General features: G+C 45.6%; 1 protein-coding gene across 1 annotated transcript in view; it reads right to left on the bottom strand.

Annotated features, from left to right (window-relative positions):
• Positions 1–18,354, bottom strand: part of COL22A1 (collagen type XXII alpha 1 chain) — a 263,941-nt gene that overhangs the window by 46,498 nt on the left and 199,089 nt on the right. Inside the window, exons 30-38 of the mRNA XM_074984490.1 lie at positions 17,027–17,068; positions 15,083–15,115; positions 9,874–9,927; positions 9,320–9,373; positions 7,961–8,014; positions 5,571–5,624; positions 3,107–3,160; positions 2,283–2,387; positions 517–561 (exon numbers count right to left, since the gene is read on the bottom strand). Of these exons, the coding sequence (XP_074840591.1) occupies positions 517–561; positions 2,283–2,387; positions 3,107–3,160; positions 5,571–5,624; positions 7,961–8,014; positions 9,320–9,373; positions 9,874–9,927; positions 15,083–15,115; positions 17,027–17,068 (495 nt within the window). The remainder of the gene's footprint in view (positions 1–516; positions 562–2,282; positions 2,388–3,106; positions 3,161–5,570; positions 5,625–7,960; positions 8,015–9,319; positions 9,374–9,873; positions 9,928–15,082; positions 15,116–17,026; positions 17,069–18,354) is intronic.

Raw genomic sequence — 18,354 nt, 5'->3', positions numbered from 1 at the left:
TGAATTAGTTGGGGTTGATCCTGCTTGAAGCAGGGGACTGGACTAGATGACCTTCTGAGGTCCCTTCCAGCCCTATGATTCTATGATTCTTTACTAAGTGCTCAGCCCAATTTTCTGAGCATATGCATGATTCTTTTCCATGCCACATTATACAACAGTGTGGGTGCACAGGGCCCATAACTCTTCTAGTTTATTCAGTATGTGGGTCAGCTAGCATATAGCATCAACTGTTCAAAAAAGATCCTTCTTTTTCTAACTGGTTGCCTTTCTGTTTAGACATAAAGTAAGGACTCAGATCTTTTCTGGGATAATAAATGGTTGCTTGGAAAGCTTCTGTTGCAGACTTTTTCCACTGAAAATCAGGAACACATTTTTAGTAAATGTTGCACCAAAAATATTTTCCAGTGAAAAATGGGCCATATGCTGAATGAATTTTCCTACCAGTGCCAGTGACAATGTGCAAACTTGTCCTGATTTCTGAGAACGGTCTTCAGAAAAATGGAGGTAAATGCTTACCTTGTGTCCAGGGAGTCCTGGTAAGCCCGGGGGACCTCTTTCACCCTACACAGCCACACACAAAACAGACACTAGTCAGCATGCACCAAGCAGAAGCTTGACCTTTGACAAATAAATAAAAATTATCTATATATCAAACTAGTATTTCTAGTGACAGGAGATGAGGTCCAAAAAGGAACTTACTTAGCAGTTGCAACACCAAGGTCGTATCTACACATGCCCCTTCCTTTTGGAAGGGGCATGTTAATGAGGCACTTCGGAACTGGTTAATGAGGTGCTGACATGCATATTCAGAGTCTCATTAGCGTAACAGCAGCCAGTCGCACTTCAGAAGTGCTGCTTTCAAAATGTAGACTGGCAGTATAGACTCAAGCACTTCGAAATAAACCCCGCACTTTGAAATTCCCTTATTCTCCATGCCTGTTTCTATACAGGCCACTTCCTTCGGAAGTGGCACACTAATACAGGGAGCGAAAGATGCTAATGAGGTGGGGGGGTTTCCGGAAGGAAGTCCTTCTTCCAGAGGCCCTTTCTACCCAAAATTTTTTGAGAAGAAGGGGCCTCCAGAAGGAGGACTTCCTTCCAGAAGGCCCCCCAGGACCGTGCTTCTGCACAGTGTTTTGGAGTCTGGAAGAACGGTCTTCTGGACTCCAAATCACATGACGTTATGCTAATAAGGCACAGGGAATTTGCATCCATGCCTCATTAGCATCTTTCGCCCCCTGTATTAGCATGCCACTTCCAAAGGAAGTGGCCTGTGTAGAAATGGCCCATTTGTTTTGGGAATAAGGGAATTTGAAAGTCTGGGGTTTATTTCAAAGCACCTGCATCTATACAGCCAGTCTGCATTTTGAAAGCAGTACTTTCAAAGCGTGACTGGCTTCTCTTATGCTAATGAGGTGCTGAATATGAATGTCATCACCTTATTAACCTGTTCTGAAGTGCCTCATTAACGTGCCCTTTCTGAAAGGGAGGGGCATGTGTAGATATGGTGTGAATGTTTAACTTTTAGCAATCTAGAAAATCACAGAAAGAAACCCTGATCCACAAAGCCTGAGTTAGGAGCCTACCCATACAAGGGAATGGGGAATGACAGGTTTTATATGTCATCCAGAAAAGCCACCACACTAGGTGGGGAGCTGCCTCAGGGGAGATTGCAACAAGAGGGGTACGTGTATTAACTCTATGTCCAGACTTCAGGCGTGTGTCCTTCTCTGGTTAGTGATACACAGATGGGAACCAACCACCAGGACTCCGGTGGCTTAGGTACCAAAGGTGTATCTTGTGCCTGTCTCATGGATAGTGTGCTCACCTGTGGGTAAGGGAAATACTGCATCAGCACCCACTTCTGGCTGAGAGGGGACAGGACTTGCATGAGGAGGGTACTCTAGACACTGAATCATGGAATACTGAGGCATGGAGCATCCTCAGTCTCTCCTGTTGTAGTTGTTCCACGGTGGATAACAACTGAAATAGTAATTGGGCCAGAGAGAGAGAGAGAGAGACTGTCTCCCTGTGAGGCTGCAAAACAAGTAGAGTGGGCAGGATACATGATGGTGCCCTGTCAGAAGGAAGTTTGCTGCGGGTGCCAATGTTGAGAGCCTCGTCCACTCAAAGGGTGGCCTGCTGTCAGTGTGCCATAGTATAACGCTGCACTGCCATATGATACAGTTATAATTTATACACTGCCTCTGCTGAGGCGATTTCATTTTAATTCCTATAGGAACTGGGCATAGCTGGGTGCAGATTGTGCTGAGAGGACTTACCCGTTCTCCATCTTTACCCTTCCCTGGTAAGCCAGGTATCCCGGCAGGGCCAATCTCACCTGAGGGCCCAGGTAGTCCTGGTTTGCCTTCCTTTCCTGGGTCCCCCTGTAGAAGGCATGTTAGTTGTGAGTTAAGGTCTGTTTCTGGATCAGATCTCCCATGAAGATGAATACGTCCAGTGCTCTAGTCTTTAACTGTTACAAGCAGAACACTCCTCAATGTCAGAGGCAGCCCCATTTCAATTCTCTCTCTCTATATATAAAAAAATGTCCTCACAGGTGACAGATTGATGTAAACACATCCGGGGAGAGGGATCAGGGCAGGGGTTGGAGGTGGGAAGATGGGCCAGAATAGGAGCAGGTGGGGGCAGGAACAGGGGCCAGGATGTGGTTGGGTGTTGGTGGAGTGAGGCACCAGGGTGGGGTGGGGTGTATATTGGAAGATGGGCCCTGGGGACAGAGAGGAGGCCCCAGGAAGGGAAGGGGTTGAGGAGCCACATGTCTCACCTCAGATTTCCCAGGAGCTCAGGGAGCCATGTGGCTAGCGCTGGCCTTCCTGGGGCCTCCCCTCCGCCCACCGCCCTGGCCCCTCACACTGCCTCCACCACCACCCAAAACCTGAAGCATTTTTGCTGCAAGACCTCCTGTCCTACCAGTACTGCTAGTGATGTATATAAGGAGAATCTTCTGTCCTGTGTTACACCAACACTCCGACTAGATGCTAATCACCCTCTCTGGCTTTAAAAATGTATTAACCCTGGACACAACTCAGAGTGCTGGAAATCCAGACACGTTTATGTGACAGACATGAAAGAACCGCTGTACCTTTTCACCCTTTTGTCCAACCTTTCCAGGTGGGCCAGTCTCTCCAGGTTCACCCTGTGTAGATGAGATAGGCAGATGTATTGTACTGTGCATCTTGGGGATTTGGGGCAATTTAGTACATCATGGCTTCTGACACTCCCTGATAACAGTACAGACAATTTGTAATCCTGAGAACAATGAACTAGAAGAGATTTGTGTCCATTGCCTGGAAAAGTTAGAATGAACTGAAAAGCTAAGGTGAAAATTAAGTTAGTTCCACATTTGTGCGCTGTTCCTCTCTGAACGAAAACATATTTTCCCCTCTGTAAAATCCTCCTGGCACTTCCTGGTTTGCTGAAAGTAACCCAGAAAGCACAATTTTAGAGATCAGAGATACGAGAAAGCCTTACCACAACCAAGTCTGATCACAGAAAGCAAGCAGTCCTGTAGCACCTTAAAGACTAGCAAATTTACCTCTGAAGAAGTTGTAGACAGCTGACTTAAGAATACTTGGATGGTCTATTAACACCTATCACATCAACCAACCTTTCTGTTGCTCTCATTTGCACAGCTAATGCCCCTGTATGGCTACGTCTACACGTGCATGCTACATCGAAATAGCTTATTTCAATGTAGCGACATTGAAATAGTCTATTTCTATGAATAACGTCTACACGTCCTCCAGGGCTGGCAACGTCGACGTTCAACTTCGACGTTGGGCAGCACCACATCGAAATAGGCGCTGCGAGGGAACGTCTACACGCCAAAGTAGCACACATCGAAATAAGGGTGCCAGGAACAGCTGCAGACAGGGTCACAGGGCGGACTCAACAGCAAGCCGCTCCCTTAAAGGGCCCCTCCCAGACACAGTTGCACTAAACAACACAAGATACACAGAGCCGACAACTGGTTGCAGACCCTGTGCCTGCAGCATGGATCCCCAGCTGCCGCAGCAGCAGCCAGAAGCCCTGGGCTAAGGGCTGCTGCACACGATGACCATAGAGCCCCGCAGGGGCTGGAGAGAGACCGTCTCTCAACCCCTCAGCTGATGGCCGCCATGGCGGACCCCACTATTTCGATGTTGCGGGACACAGATCGTCTACATGTGCCCTACATCGACATTCAACTTTGAAGTAGGGCGCTATTCCCATCCCCTCATGGGGTTAGCGACTTTGACGTCTCGCCACCTAATGTCGATTTCAACTTCAAAATAGCGCCCAACATGTGTAGCCATGACGGGCGCTATTTCGAAGTTGGCGCCGCTACTTCGAAGTAGCGTGCACGTGTAGACGCGGCCTATGCATGGCACTTAAAAGTTCAACCACTGTATTCACTCACACAGGTATAAAACTAGAGTAATACTAGATGCACCGATAGAATTATTCCTGATTTACGCTGGCGGAAGTCAGAGAAGAATCCGGCTTATATGCAAACACGAAAGACTTAATCATGTAAGCCCGGCTAATGTTGGTCAGCACTTACTTATGGAAGTAAGCCCATTTACTTCAATAGTTCTACTCATTGGAGTTAGCATTGGACATTTGGACCTGAAATGATTACCTGGCATTCTAGTGAAAATGGGATCTGAGTATATCAGTACTTGTATCTTGAACAGAAGAAAGAAGGAAAGACTCCCAGCTGCTATTGATCCTGTTCCTTACCCAGTCTTGTCCTTGCCTTCTCTGACCTTGCTCCAGTCTTGCCTCTGCTTTCTGACCCTCCCTGAGCCAGCAGGCTCTGACTACCTGACTTCAATCTTTGGCTTTTTGCTGGACTTGACTTCTATGGTAGTGACTTTGCTTGGCCCTGGACGCTGACCATCCACCTCAGGCTTGCACCTGTGCTGCAGCTACTGTTCTGATTCTGACCTGATGACAGATTCTGATCTTGGTTCTGAGCCTAGATCTTGATTCCAGCTCCACCTTAGGGCCAGTCTTGACCTGACATCTGGCTTCAACCTCTGCTCCAACCATTCAGCTTGATGAGGAGGCAGTACCTGACTGTGAGATTGTCCTGTTGAATATACCACTCCCAGGTTGTCTAGGTGTACTGAGGCTACAGCTACGCTACCGCGGAAGATCAGCCAGCTCAGGTTCAATCTTCCCCTGTGCTCCTTGTGAGAGGTGAGGAATAAAGAAGGCCAAAGAGAGAAACACTCCTGTTGACCTTCCCCCATGCAGATAGACATAGAAGCTGACCACATATCAATCGATTTTAGCTACACAATTGGCACAGCTAAAATTGTGTATCTGCAGTTGTCTTCTATGTCTAGTGTAGCCATAGCCAGACCTGGATAACCTGGGAGTGATATATTCTACAGGAGAATCTCATGGTCAGGTGCTGCCTCCTGGCAATTTAACAGGCTGTAATAAACCAGCCATCAAAAACAAGAGCAGCAGAACCGAGGAAATGGAAACCGAAGAAAAAGAGAGAGAGAAACATGGCAGGGTACAGCTGGGGATCAAATCCACTGATGAATACATACCACATTTCCTGGTAAGCCTTGTGGACCCGGGGGCCCAACAGGTCCAGGACCACCCTGTTTTAAGAAAAAAAATTTAAAAAATTGTTTTTATTTGTATTATTGTAGGAGCCAGAGGTTTCAAATGAGATAGACTCCACATTTTCCTACGTGTTACACAAGCATATGGTAAAAAAGAACACCTGCCTCCAAGATATAGTCTGAATAAGGAGTCACCATTACAAAACAGATTGAGGCTACGTCTACACATGAAGCCTACATCAAAGTAGCTTATTTCAATGTAGTGACATCGAAATAGGCTATTTCGATGAATAACGTCTACGCGTCCTCCAGGGCTGGCAACGTCGACGTTCAACATCGACGTTGGGCAGCACCACATCGAAATAGGCGCAGCGAGGGAATGTCTACATGCCAAAGTAGCACACATCGAAATAAGGGTGCCAGGAACAGCTGCAGATAGGGTCACAGGGTGGACTCAACAGCAAGCCGCTCCCTTAAAGGGCCCCTCCCAGACACAGTTGCACTAAACAACACAAGATACACAGAGCCGACAACTGGTTGCAGACCCTGTGCCTGCAGCATGGATCCCCAGCTGCCGCAGCAGCAGCCAGAAGCCCTGGGCTAAGGGCTGCTGCGCACGGTGACCACAGAGCCCCGCAGGGGCTGGAGAGAGAGCATCTCTCAACCCCTCAGCTGATGGCCACCATGGTGGACCCCGCTATTTCGATGTTGCGGGACGCGGATCGTCTACACGTGCCCTACTTCGACGTTCAACTTCGAAGTAGGGCGCTATTCCCATCCCCTCATGGGGTTAGCAGCTTCGACGTCTCGCCGCCTAACGGCGATGTTAACATCGAAATAGCGCCCAACACGTGTAGCCGTGACGGGTGCTATTTCGAAGTTAGTGCCGCTACTTTGAAGTAGCATGCACGTGTAGACACGGCTTGAGAGACCCCATGGGACTTTAAAAATTGTTCATCATCATAATAAATGTTAAATCCAGATCAGATACTCCACCAGGTCGTGAAAGACTGTTCAACATCTTTAATAATGACCTGGATGAGGGGATGGATTGCATCCTCAGGAAATTTGCAGATGACACTAAGCTAGGGGGTCAGGTAGGTACACGGGAGGGGAGGAATAGGGCCCAGAGTGACCTAGAAAAATTGGAGGATTGGGACAAAAGAAATTTGCAGAGGTTCAACAAGGACAAAGTGCAGAGTCCTGCATCTGGGACGGAAGAATCCCAAGCATTATTATAGGCTGGGGACTGACTGGCAAAGTAGTAGTGCAGCAGAAAAGGACCTTGGGATTATAGTGGATGAGAGGCTGGATGTGAGTCAACAATGCGCCCTTGTAGCCAAAATACGCTAATAACATACTGGGGTGTATTAGGAGAAGCATTTCCAGCAGATCTAGAGAAGTTATTATTCCCTTCTACTCGGCACAGGTGTGGCCACATCTGGAGTATTGTGTCCAGTTCTGGATCTTCCAGTATAGAAAGGATGTGGACGCATTGGAGTGGGTTCAGCAAAGGGCAACAAAAACGATTAAGGGGCTGGAGCACATGGCCTACGAGGAAAGGCTGAGAGATTTGGGCTTATTTTGCTTGCTGAAGAGAAGACTGAGGGGTGATTTGAGAGCAGCCTTCAACTTCCTGAAAGGGGCCTATAAAGAGGATGGAGAGAGACTGTTCTCAGGGATGACAGATGGCAGACCAAGGAGCAATAGCCTAAAGTTACAGAGGGAGAGGTGTAGGTTGGATATTAGGACAAACTATTTCACCAGGAGGGTGGTGACGCATTGGAATGGGTTACCTAGAGACGGGGTGGAATCTCCATCCCTAGAGGTTTTTAAGTCCTGGCTTGACATAGTCATGATTGGGATGATTTAGTTGGGGTTGATCCTTCTTTAGGCAGGGGGCTGGACTAGATGGCCTCCTGAGCTCCCTTCCAGCCCTAGGATTCTATGAGTCTGTGAAAACAGCATAGCACTGAGAATAAAATATGTATTATCTGATAAGATGACATGATGATTTATCACAAACACATAGGATATAGGGGCAGCAAAATTATCTTTTCAGGCATGTCTACCCTTTTTCTGCTGCTTGTATATTTAGGAAGGTCAGTATATCATGATGCCTGTGAATACTCTGAATTGGTAGGAAAAGAACCCAAAGGCTTCAAGCCACAAGGAATGGTCAGATGGACTTCTAACTTTCTCACTTTAATTTGTCAATTAATGATTCAGTTCTACAACCGGTTACAGGGCCTGAGCCCCAGTTTAATGAATTCAATGGGAAGACTTACATTCCCTTCATGGGCTTTGGGCCTAACAGAGTCCATCAGTGCACTCTCTTTGTGAGATCTGCCCTAAATGGAGCAATTACTCACCATCTCTCCACGGACTCCTGGCTCTCCTCTGGCTCCTTCCTGTCCTTTGGCACCCTAGACAGACAGAAAAGGGACTTGCGTGACTTAGAAACCAGATGGAACTGCCTACCAGACAAAAAGACTGGGAATCCCCAGCTACCTCAATGTGCTCAGTGCAGGCACTAGGCTTAGCTAATTAATTTACAAAGGATTTTAATAGCAAGGGAATTCCTCTCCATTCTCTACACATGAAGAACATGCAGTGTAGATGTGAAACTCCAAGAGTTAACATTGTAAAGAATTAACAATAGTTGATCAGCTCGGAGGCTGTTACTCAGCTTTGGATGCTGGGACTTGTCGATATTTAAAGAGGATGAAAGTCATGCCCATATACAGGGTTATCCCTGGCCTATGCACTGCCTACATCCTAACTAAGCCAGGGTTTTGGCCCTGACTTCAGGGCACAACCAGTACAAATGACAACACAAGCAGAATGAATTTCCTTCCAAAGTGCCTGTACTGGATCTTTGAACCACAAAAGTCAATGCAGGTGGTTTATGGGACTCGCTTTGTGTGGACTTCAACTGAAGAGAATTTGGTAGCATCATAGCTTCTGTTTTCTTGCCATTGCTGACCCCGCCACTGCCCTCATTCCCTTTTTCTTGTTCCTCTTCCTTTCTTGTTATGTGGGTGATAATGTTTGTTGAAGGCACCCCACAACTGGTGGTCCAAGTGACAGCCAATTTCTATCCACAGAATAGACACTGTGACCTTCTCCCTTGCTGCCCTGAAAACATGCTTCAACTTTAAGATGGAGGCACCATGTCTAGGGGTGAGACTGGTACCTCTGTGTCCATTCACTCTTTGCCATTTCTGAGGAAATGGTCAACAGGGGCCAGGATTGGGGCTCGTTTGCAATTGCACTTTGTGCAGTCTCAGCTATTTTTAATGGCAGCTGGACTGAATGACTGACAGCTTGTGCCCATTTCACATAAACCTGGGAGAACTGCAAAAGTGTCTTCAACCTGAACACAGACCTGGGATCTTTTTCTAATGTGCTGTAATCACAGCCACTCATTTGTTAGGCCAGTGGGGCAGCAGAAACACAGTAACTTCAGCTGTTGGGAGACATGGGATGCGAGGGTTGTCTCAGAGCTCCTGCTTGCAGACCCATGTACAGACAGCATGTCACACTTAAGGATTCACTCTCTGCTCCTTTGCCCGGGGGTCGGTCAGGGTACCTAGTGCCACAGAGGTCAATGGAGTTACAGTATTGTGAGAGGAGAGTCAGAACTTCAGCAACCATGAGGAGGGAAAGTGTGGAGGTGTCTGCACCCTTTATCTAGCTGTCATTCCAGGGAGTGTAGCCAATGTTCTTACCTGTGCTCCTGGAAGTCCTGGCAGCCCCACTTTACCCGGGACACCAGGTAGCCCCTGCAAAGGAAGAAGAGGAGGGAAATAACTAATTTATTCTCATTTACTCTCCTGGACAGACAGTGGTTTGGCCCATTTTTCCCACTCTAGGCAAGAGAATGATTTTTTACATCTAGGGCTCCTGACAGCTCAGTCTAATTTCAGATATGGTAGAGAAGATGCCCATTCTTTTTGAGCACACCCAACCACTGCTGCAGAAAAACAGTGGGTCACAGTAACAAAAACTTGTCATCCCTTAGACTATGTGTGTAATTTGTTAGGGCAAAATCCCCTACAAGAACTTTATTAAAATGATTCCTTCCTCTCTCTCAACATGAAAGCAAATCCCTGCTCAGAACTCCTATTAACCCTCTGCTTAGCACCAGGTCACTGCACCAGGTCACTACACCAGTAGTAGGGGGTCCCTCTCAAATCAAATCTGATGCCCATCCACCTTCGGGCAGCTAGAGGACAGCAGTAGGTTCAAAGCCATTTCTGAAGGAATGCTGTCAGGTACTTACGGGTTCCCCGCTGTTTCCTTGATCTCCTTTCTCTCCCTTGGGCCCAGTTTTGCCCTGTCACAAAACAATAAGAGGATAAAGAGTGAAAAATAAATTAGTTACCTCATCAGCAAGGCTGATAAAAGTCAGCCCACTTTGTTCTTTGAGGAGACATTAGACCTTTTTCCACACTGACAGTTGATATTAAGAATATCTTAGCCCATATTGAAAGCTGACTGGATTTTTCATATGAAGTGACTATGACCTGAACTGAACTCAGGATGTGCTCTTTTACCTCAAAGCAGAACAGAAGACGCCCCATTTAGACGATGAAAATATGGCCACAGACTCTATCTTTACAAGAGGCCTGATTCCATGGCTACTGACATTAAGGCTATGGTTACACTACATGATAAAGTCAAGTTTAAGACAGTTATCTTGATTTACAGCATTACCATCTTCACTGTAAATATCATTAGCTCGATTTTAGGGAGCACTAAGATTGATATCCTAGCATCAGTGAAAACAGCTGGGTGTAGCGTCAAGTTTGAATTTAGAAGTTTGAATGAAGGCTAGCAAGGAAGTACCATGTCTTTGAATTGAATTTCTTAGCCTCCAGAGGTGTCACGTATATATCCCACAATGCCTCACAGTGCTCCACTTTGGCTGCTTCCATCTCCACTGCTGTCCAGGTATGCAGGAGTTAGGTAACAGGAAGCCTGTAAATTTGAATTTGGCACAGGTACCCTGCGTCTGTGGGGTCATGCTTGCATGAGAGGCTGAGAAACTTCTTTTCCGCGGTTTACATTTATGCAGGGGCTCTCCCTCCTCCCCCCACTCCCACAGCAGCATGCAGTCAGGATCTTTTCTCAGCCAACCATATCACATGGCTAGTCCTTGACCCAATAAAAGGATGCACCTGCTGTTCAGTGTGGACCATGCTGCCAGGCAGCACTATGTCCTGGCTTGCATGTGACGAGGGCTCCAAGGGCGGAAAGCATTTTGGGGGGCTTTCTGCTGCCGGGGGGAAGTCTGCCTCAGTGGCTAAAATGTTCAGGGGCTTTCAGCTACCAGGGGGACCATTTCAAATTGCACTCAAGCCAGGGGCCCCATACTTCCACGCCCAAAAATATTTTGTAGTGTAGACGTAGCCTCATATTCTCCAACAAAAGAAATAGGCTTTGGAGCAAGGCCAAATGAATGAGAGAAAGAATCTTCTTCAGCTAATCTGCCACCTTTGCCACTCACAGTTGGTATCTAGCGGACTCACTTTGAAAATATGGACAATCACTTTCCTTCTGTCCAGGAGAGACACTTTGGGGAGTGAGGCTGTTAGTAGCTATATCTCAGTAACTATAACTGTGAAAAGTACCTGATTTTCTAAGTTTATCCCAAATACATTGTCAATTAAAAATGTTATTCTCCCTCAGAGAGGGTGTTTACATATAATCTGCTATCATAAAACTAATAATACAGCTTAGTAAATTCAGGGACAAGAATATTTTCTCTAGTATAAATGTATTGTCCAGATAAGTCTGACAGGAAACAGCAACAGTAACAGTGCCAGGACCAGTAATCTAGTCCATCTCCCTACAATGTTACAGGGCCATGATTCTGGTCCCATCTCTAAAAGATGGGCACACATGGGCTATCCTTGGGCATCACCAATGATATGGATTCCACAGCCACTCTTGGCAGCTTGCCCCATACAACTTCTTGGGATTCCCCTGCCTGCTGAAACATTACCACATTCATATCATTGTTATTAATGGCATTAATTTATCCCCATTCTTCCTCTTTATAGCATCCCTGTATATTCATGCTGGTGGAATGTGATGCAGCAGGAATTCACCTTTAATGTGGATTCTCAAAAGCAGATGATTATGGTCACATTGATGCTGTTTGGATGAATTTCAGTGAATGGCACACAGTTACTGGAGACCTGACTATCATGGGTACGATCCCCTCCACTCAGGATCTAATGGTGCAGGACCAAGCCACTTACAAAATTCCAAATTTGTATTCAGGCATCGTATAAAATATATTAGCTGTCCAGTCCAAGGGCAAAAGAAATACCATGTGACATCAGGACGAGTTCATAGAGTTCATACAGTTCTTCTTGATTTGAAGTTTGTTCACAAGCTGTTTTCCAAATCATTTCCACTAGCAACAGATTTGTGAAATTCAAAGTCTGCTTGAAAAGCATTTTCTAACCAAAACAAATGATGAACTTGCAATAAATATTATTTGCAATAAATAATTCAATTCAGTTTAATACACATCCAAATCAAATAGTCTCTGGTGCCATCTAATGGCCTACAGAAACATGGCACTGCAGCAAACCGGTTTACTAAATTTATGTCATCCATATATTATTGTTGCACTTTGGATGTATTGGTATAATTATATTTCATATTAGTACGCTTTTTGAAACCCTTATTTGTGATGAAAATAACCATAGCGTAGGCACATGTTAACAAGGTCAAAAAAAAGGATGTTCTTAACAAATGTACATATAAACAAGTATTCCCATGGAAACTAAGGCTGCAGAAGAAAATAATCACTCAATAGTCTAAGGAGGCAGCTTGTTATTAGTCGTTTATCCACCTTTTTGTTTCTGCATTTACATTTTAGTTGAAAGTTAGTGCTGTACTGATGAGCCTCTGGGCTTTGGGTCAGGTTTTTAAAGGTAATGGGAATTAGGCACACATACACTCTTTTAAAAAAACTGCACCTCAAATCACTTAATAGCCACAAAACAGGTAGAATACAGGCAGGGCAAATTAATCTGCCTGAATGCTAATCTACGTGGTCCTTCTAAATTAGTGGAGCACACAGTCAGGACATCCGCTGGTGACCACCCAAGATGACATCTGGAAACATCTCAGGCCAGGTCTACACTATGTGGAAAAGTCAATTTAAGATATGCAATTCCAGTTACGATGACTGTGTAGCTGGAGTCAATGTATCGAATATCAATTTTTCTGATTGTCCCCACAGCGGGAGGTTGATGGGAGAAACTGTCTCACTGACCTCTCTTACTCCTCATGACAGTGAGGTGTACCAGGGTCAATGGGAGAGCCCTGATGTTTTGATTTAGTATGTTTCCACTAGGCATGCGAAATCAAACCCAAGAACATTGACCATGACTGAGCTGATCTTCTGGTAAGTATAGATGTACCTTAGAATGGACTGGGGGGAAGGATCCAGAAAGAGAGGCTGTCGAGTCTGTGAAAGAAGCTTCTCAGAATAACTGAGGCTTAGCTATCCCTAGTGTATTAAGTTTAGCTTTCATATTCTGTTTTATTTTGTTTAGTAACCTACTTTGGTCTGTCTGCTGTCTCTTACGACCCCCTAAATCTGGGGGTGGGCAATATTTTTTGATGGGGGTATGCTAAGATTTTGGTAAGTGGTCAAGGGCTGCAGTTTTCTATGGAAGGGGCGACAGGTCTGGGATGGAGTTTGGGTGGAGAAGGGAGCTTGGGGTAGGGGATTGTGAGCAGGAGAGCAAGTTTGGTGAAGGAGAGAATTGTGCCAAGAAACAGGTGATGGGAACCTGGGCTCTGGAAGTGGGTATTGGCATGTGGGAGGAATATAAGTGAGATTGCGGGGTCTGGGAGGGAGTTCTGACCTGGGGCAGTGGAGAGGCGGGAAGCAGACAGTTTGGGTAGTGACCTGGGTGGTGATCTGAAGCAGTGAGTTGCAGTGTGTTCACTCTATTTTTAACATCCATGGGTAGAAGAAATTTTGTTATGTGCACCAGGGCATGTGTGGGTGTTCACATGGTGCCACTTGGGAGTACTGCAGGTGCTCTGCTAATCAGCTGGGTGGTATCTGAATCTCTGCTGAGTGGCTGCTCCAGTGCTCAGCTTACAGGTAACACTAGTGTGGGAGGGGTTGAACCTGCCAGGAGGTGCTCACCTAGGCAGCTCCCAGCTACTCTCAGTCAGACTCTCTGCTTGCTGAAGCCCCACATGCTCATAGGAGACGGCTGCTCTGTGTGACATTTCGTGGCGTGCTTCGGGTGGGGGGAGGTTTCGTGCACTGCCTTCACCCCTGGTTCTAGCCAATGGGAACTGAAAGAACTTCTCCCTCCCACCCTAGCACAGAGAGGCACATGGGGCTACCAGCTGGTTTGGGCGGTGTGGGGCTGCTCCCTGAGTGAGGGTCCTGGCAGGGCTGGACTGATTCAAAGGCTTGGTGGATTGGATACAGCCCGTGGGCCATATGTTGCCCACCCATGACTTAAATCATACCTATTTATCCTTAATAAATCACTTCTGTTTATTAATAAAACCAGTGTAAGTAATTTAAGTCATTGTTATTGGGGTGGGGAGAGGAATCTGTGCATCTTTCTCTTTACCCTGAGAAAGAGGGAGAACATGAACTTACAATGTGTAAAATTTTATGCTGAGTAAGATGGATTTATCTGGGGTTCAGGTCCCACTGGGCCTGTGCATTTGGGTGCTTAGGCAAGACCCTTTGGCTAAGCCTTCCCAGCGCTGAGCTGATCTCAGCTTCTGTATAATAAGGCAAAGGGCTGTGATCCTATCTCTGAGCTGCTGCTGGACGGGACCCGGTGGCCTGGTTCAACAAGACAGAGCTGAGGGGCTTCCAGGATGGCAGGAAAGTAGACTCCAGCGAATTTCAGCACATCAAGGGACAGTCACAAGGGGATCTCTGTGACTGAGCCAATGACACAAAGCACAGGCAAAACCCCATCCTATTGCTTTGACAGCATATCACACGTCTACTGTGCAACTCTAAGGAAGTTGCAAGGCAGTGAAGAGTCAAGAACAGAGGATAAGTGAAACAAAACCTAAGAATTAATCATGCAAAGATCCACCATTTTTGTTTGTTTTGTTTTCAATCACCACCTCTGGGACCAACTAGTTGAGCTTTGTGTTGTATGTTCATAATCCTCTATGACCTGCTGATCTTCAAAAGTTTTCAAGCCACATTACCATGGCCCAATCCCGTATGATACTCAGGACCTCTCAGACCACTGAATGCAGCTGTTTCCCAACCACAGTTACTTTGGATGATGCAGTTACCAGGACAACGGTGGAATTTGCATGGCCAAAAAGCAGCGAAGTTGCCTGGAGCCAGAGTCAAGCTGAGCTCTTTTGCACAAAGCATTTAAGTTACATCTAGAATCCCAAGGTGATTGTAACTATCAAAGATAAATAACGATAAATTGTAGATGGTCTTTATTAGCTACATTACTTACAGCAATTGGAGGGTGTGGGGTAAACAGATCTGTCTGGAAAGAAAACCAAAAGATGAAACAAAGTTAGCAGACACACATTTACAAAAGAAGGCCTTCAGAGTGGTTAATTATTTGTGGACTTAATTTTCTTTATCAGCACAGATCCCCTCCCTCTCATTTAGCAGCTCCTTTCATCTCAGGACAAAAAGACCCAAAGACATGCCTCAGCACAGCTGGAGCATTTTACACATAAAACCCAAGTTTTCGCTGGAGTCTTACAGTAATAACAAGTGAAACCAAAATCCCAGATTCAAATTGTTTTTAAATTTGGTTCTGAATTTTACACTTGATCTCATTAAATTTCCTGTTTGGACCAAATGTGGGGCTAATGTAAGCAAGGGCACCTTCTTCTGAAACCTATGGAACCACTTTTTGTTCACACCATGACTGAGCTCGGTTCATTTTCTTCCACCCTGGGATCACTAAGGACAGCTACACTTCTCCTCCTGGCAGATTCCCCAAGAGGTCTCAGAGGTCCGAAGAGCCTTTTTCAAAGCTTATGCGATCAGTGCTGCATTTGTGACAATGTCACATACCTCTTGACCTGGCCCAGGCCTTTGTGACTGGATTATTGCCTGGTAATGTATGCTGGCACCCTAACTTGGAAGCTGCCATTGAGATGGAACGAGGAAACCCATTTGTTTGGAAGGTTTCACCATAGAGACTGAGCCTCACTAGGGTTTTTCAGATCACACTGACTTCCTGTTCAAGGTTTTGCTTTAGACCTATGAAAGTCTAGATGGCTTGGGTTTGAACCATCTGAGAGGCTGCCTGTCCATACTCCAGCAAAGCAGCTGCAATCAGCTCTATCAGCCACTAGATGTGAATCTCAGACATTTTCCCCAGGAGAGCTTGTGGGTCTGGTACTAGCTCTCCTGTTGTTGGGCCACGTGCTTTGTTAACACTCAGGGCAGGATGCATGGTCAGGTTTTGCTGCAGCTGCTGATGAGGGTTGTAGTTGGATGCTGTGGACTTTGGTGTCATGGCCTTCAGTTAACTTGTATTTCAGAATATATTCATCCTCTCACAGGCAACTGTGCAGGCACATTTTAAAAGAAGTAAATGGAAGTTCCTTGGTGCTTTCCTATTGCCAGGAAGGGCTGTGTGAAGTGGACTTGGTCCAATATGGGGTGTCACTGAGTCCTGTGTTCTCCATTGTTTAACATGTGCAGGTCTCCTAGATCAGCAGCACAATATGGTGTTGTATTCACTGCAGCCTCCCTCCTAAAGGACTTGAAGGGCTAGAAGAGCACAGGACTGGAATTCTTCCTAAGACAAAAGCCCATTCTAAACCCATACCAGTGAGCCAATGTCTAGTCTAGGTTCCACCTGCTATTTCCGTGAGCATGGTGAAACTCACGTGGCATGCTCCCTGCACGATAAGTTCAGTTTCTCATAGGATCCACCCTGAAAATAAACTGGTTTCCTCAGGAATGCTCCAGGAAATCCTGGACTTGAAACACTTTGCTTGCCCTAAAATAACTCTACAGAAGCCATGAAATAAACCTGCAGCAGACAAAGCCATTTACTCCCTTTCTCTGCCCTTGTGTGGGCACAGATACATACATTTTACCAGCTCATATGCCTATAACATATGACACTGAAAGGAAGCGAAGCAGCAGCTCTGTCAAACTGATGCTGGGGAGCATGCATCAGAGACAGGCAGTGACAGGACTCACACATACCAACCTCGTAAGAACCACTAGACCAATTGCATCCATGATATCATTCCCGTGAAGCTAACAGAGTTATACTAGGGCTAAATAAATACTTAATGTTGTTTCTCCAAAGGAATGGGTAACCTGTAAAGCCCTGAGCTTGGGATGTTTGTGCAGGAGATAAAACTGCTGCCTATTCTTTTGTACATCAACCCTGCATTAGTGCATGGGATGCAGCATTACTCACTCTTCCGGGTAAACCTGGGGGACCAGCAGGACCCACGTCGCCCTAAAGAAGCAAGGGAGAGGAGGAGTATTTAAGTACTAAGACGGCAGGAAAAGTAAAACACAGCACAACTACAGCTCTACAACATTACAGCTGTGAGACAGGCTATACCACAGCAGACCTACTCCAAGGAGGTCCTGTCAGCTTAGAATGGGTATTATAGATCCCAGGGTTCTTTTGCTGAAAGATGTTTTTACCCCAGTGTCCCTGGCCAAATCCTCCCTCTCCTCACTCTTGTGCAATTTGACACATGAAAGATATCTGCTTGGCTGCCCCTCTTGCCCCAAAGGGCGCTGGTGGGGCCCACCCACTGTGTTTTGAGGTCTGTGTGTAAATGTTGGTAATACTGAAAATCATTTGCACTTTTAGAATAACAAAAAAGTTATGCCTGAACTATTTTTCAGTGAAAAAATGGTTTTCCACTAAATGCAATATTTGGTGAAAAATTTGTAATGGTGGTACAAAATTGGAACTTTCAAAACAACATATTTGGGGGGGCGGTGTTTTAGCTAAAAGAAACTAACAAGTCAAAATTGATCTGTAATGTAGTTGCAGGGTGACATAGAAATTTTAGTTTCCCTCCAGTCAGAGCATACAAAGGGATTGATTCAAAGCTTCCTGCAATTGATGGAAACATGCCCTACAAAAGCTGTGGGACCGACTTGCATTAATTTGTTTCCTTTTTTTTTTTAGCAGGAAGCCAATATGCACAATGAAAAGGGCTTTAAAGCAATAAAAGTCATGTTTGCCTCTCTGTCCTGCCTAAAGCTTATCATTTCCCTGACAGCTTCCAAAATCCTCACTGCTTCACACCCATCTTGCATGGCCTGTCTTTGCATCAGTCTGCTCCTCTGCCGATCTCCCCAACAACGCCACTCTCTGAAGAGCATCACTTTTTAATCCTCTCAAACCTTTTTATCTGTTTTATCCCAGCTTGATAAAACAGCTGAGCAACATCAGCTGGGGCCTGCACATACCAGCTTCGTAACTAGCAACTCAAGTCTTGTTCAATCACCTCTGTCCTAATTACAATGTCATAACTAGGTCCATTATTATTTCCTTCTTACTAGTTTCTCAGCAGCTGGCTATTAATTCAATCTACCTAGCCATAGTGCACATTCCAAAATTTGTATAGTAAATATTTTGCCATGAATTGCTCACATATTATATTCACGTATTATATTCATTAAATCCCATCTATTTGGTTCACTCTCCCTAATGAGATTTAAAAAAAAAAACCCCACCACACACATGCCTGGAATTAGACAAAGTTCAGAAAGGGCCAATAA

The sequence above is a fragment of the Carettochelys insculpta genome, chromosome 2 (assembly GCF_033958435.1).
Source record: "Carettochelys insculpta isolate YL-2023 chromosome 2, ASM3395843v1, whole genome shotgun sequence".
Taxonomy (NCBI): Eukaryota; Metazoa; Chordata; order Testudines; family Carettochelyidae; genus Carettochelys; species Carettochelys insculpta.
The sequence above is the reverse complement of the archived record's forward strand: the minus strand, read 5'-3'. Positions and strand labels throughout refer to the sequence as shown.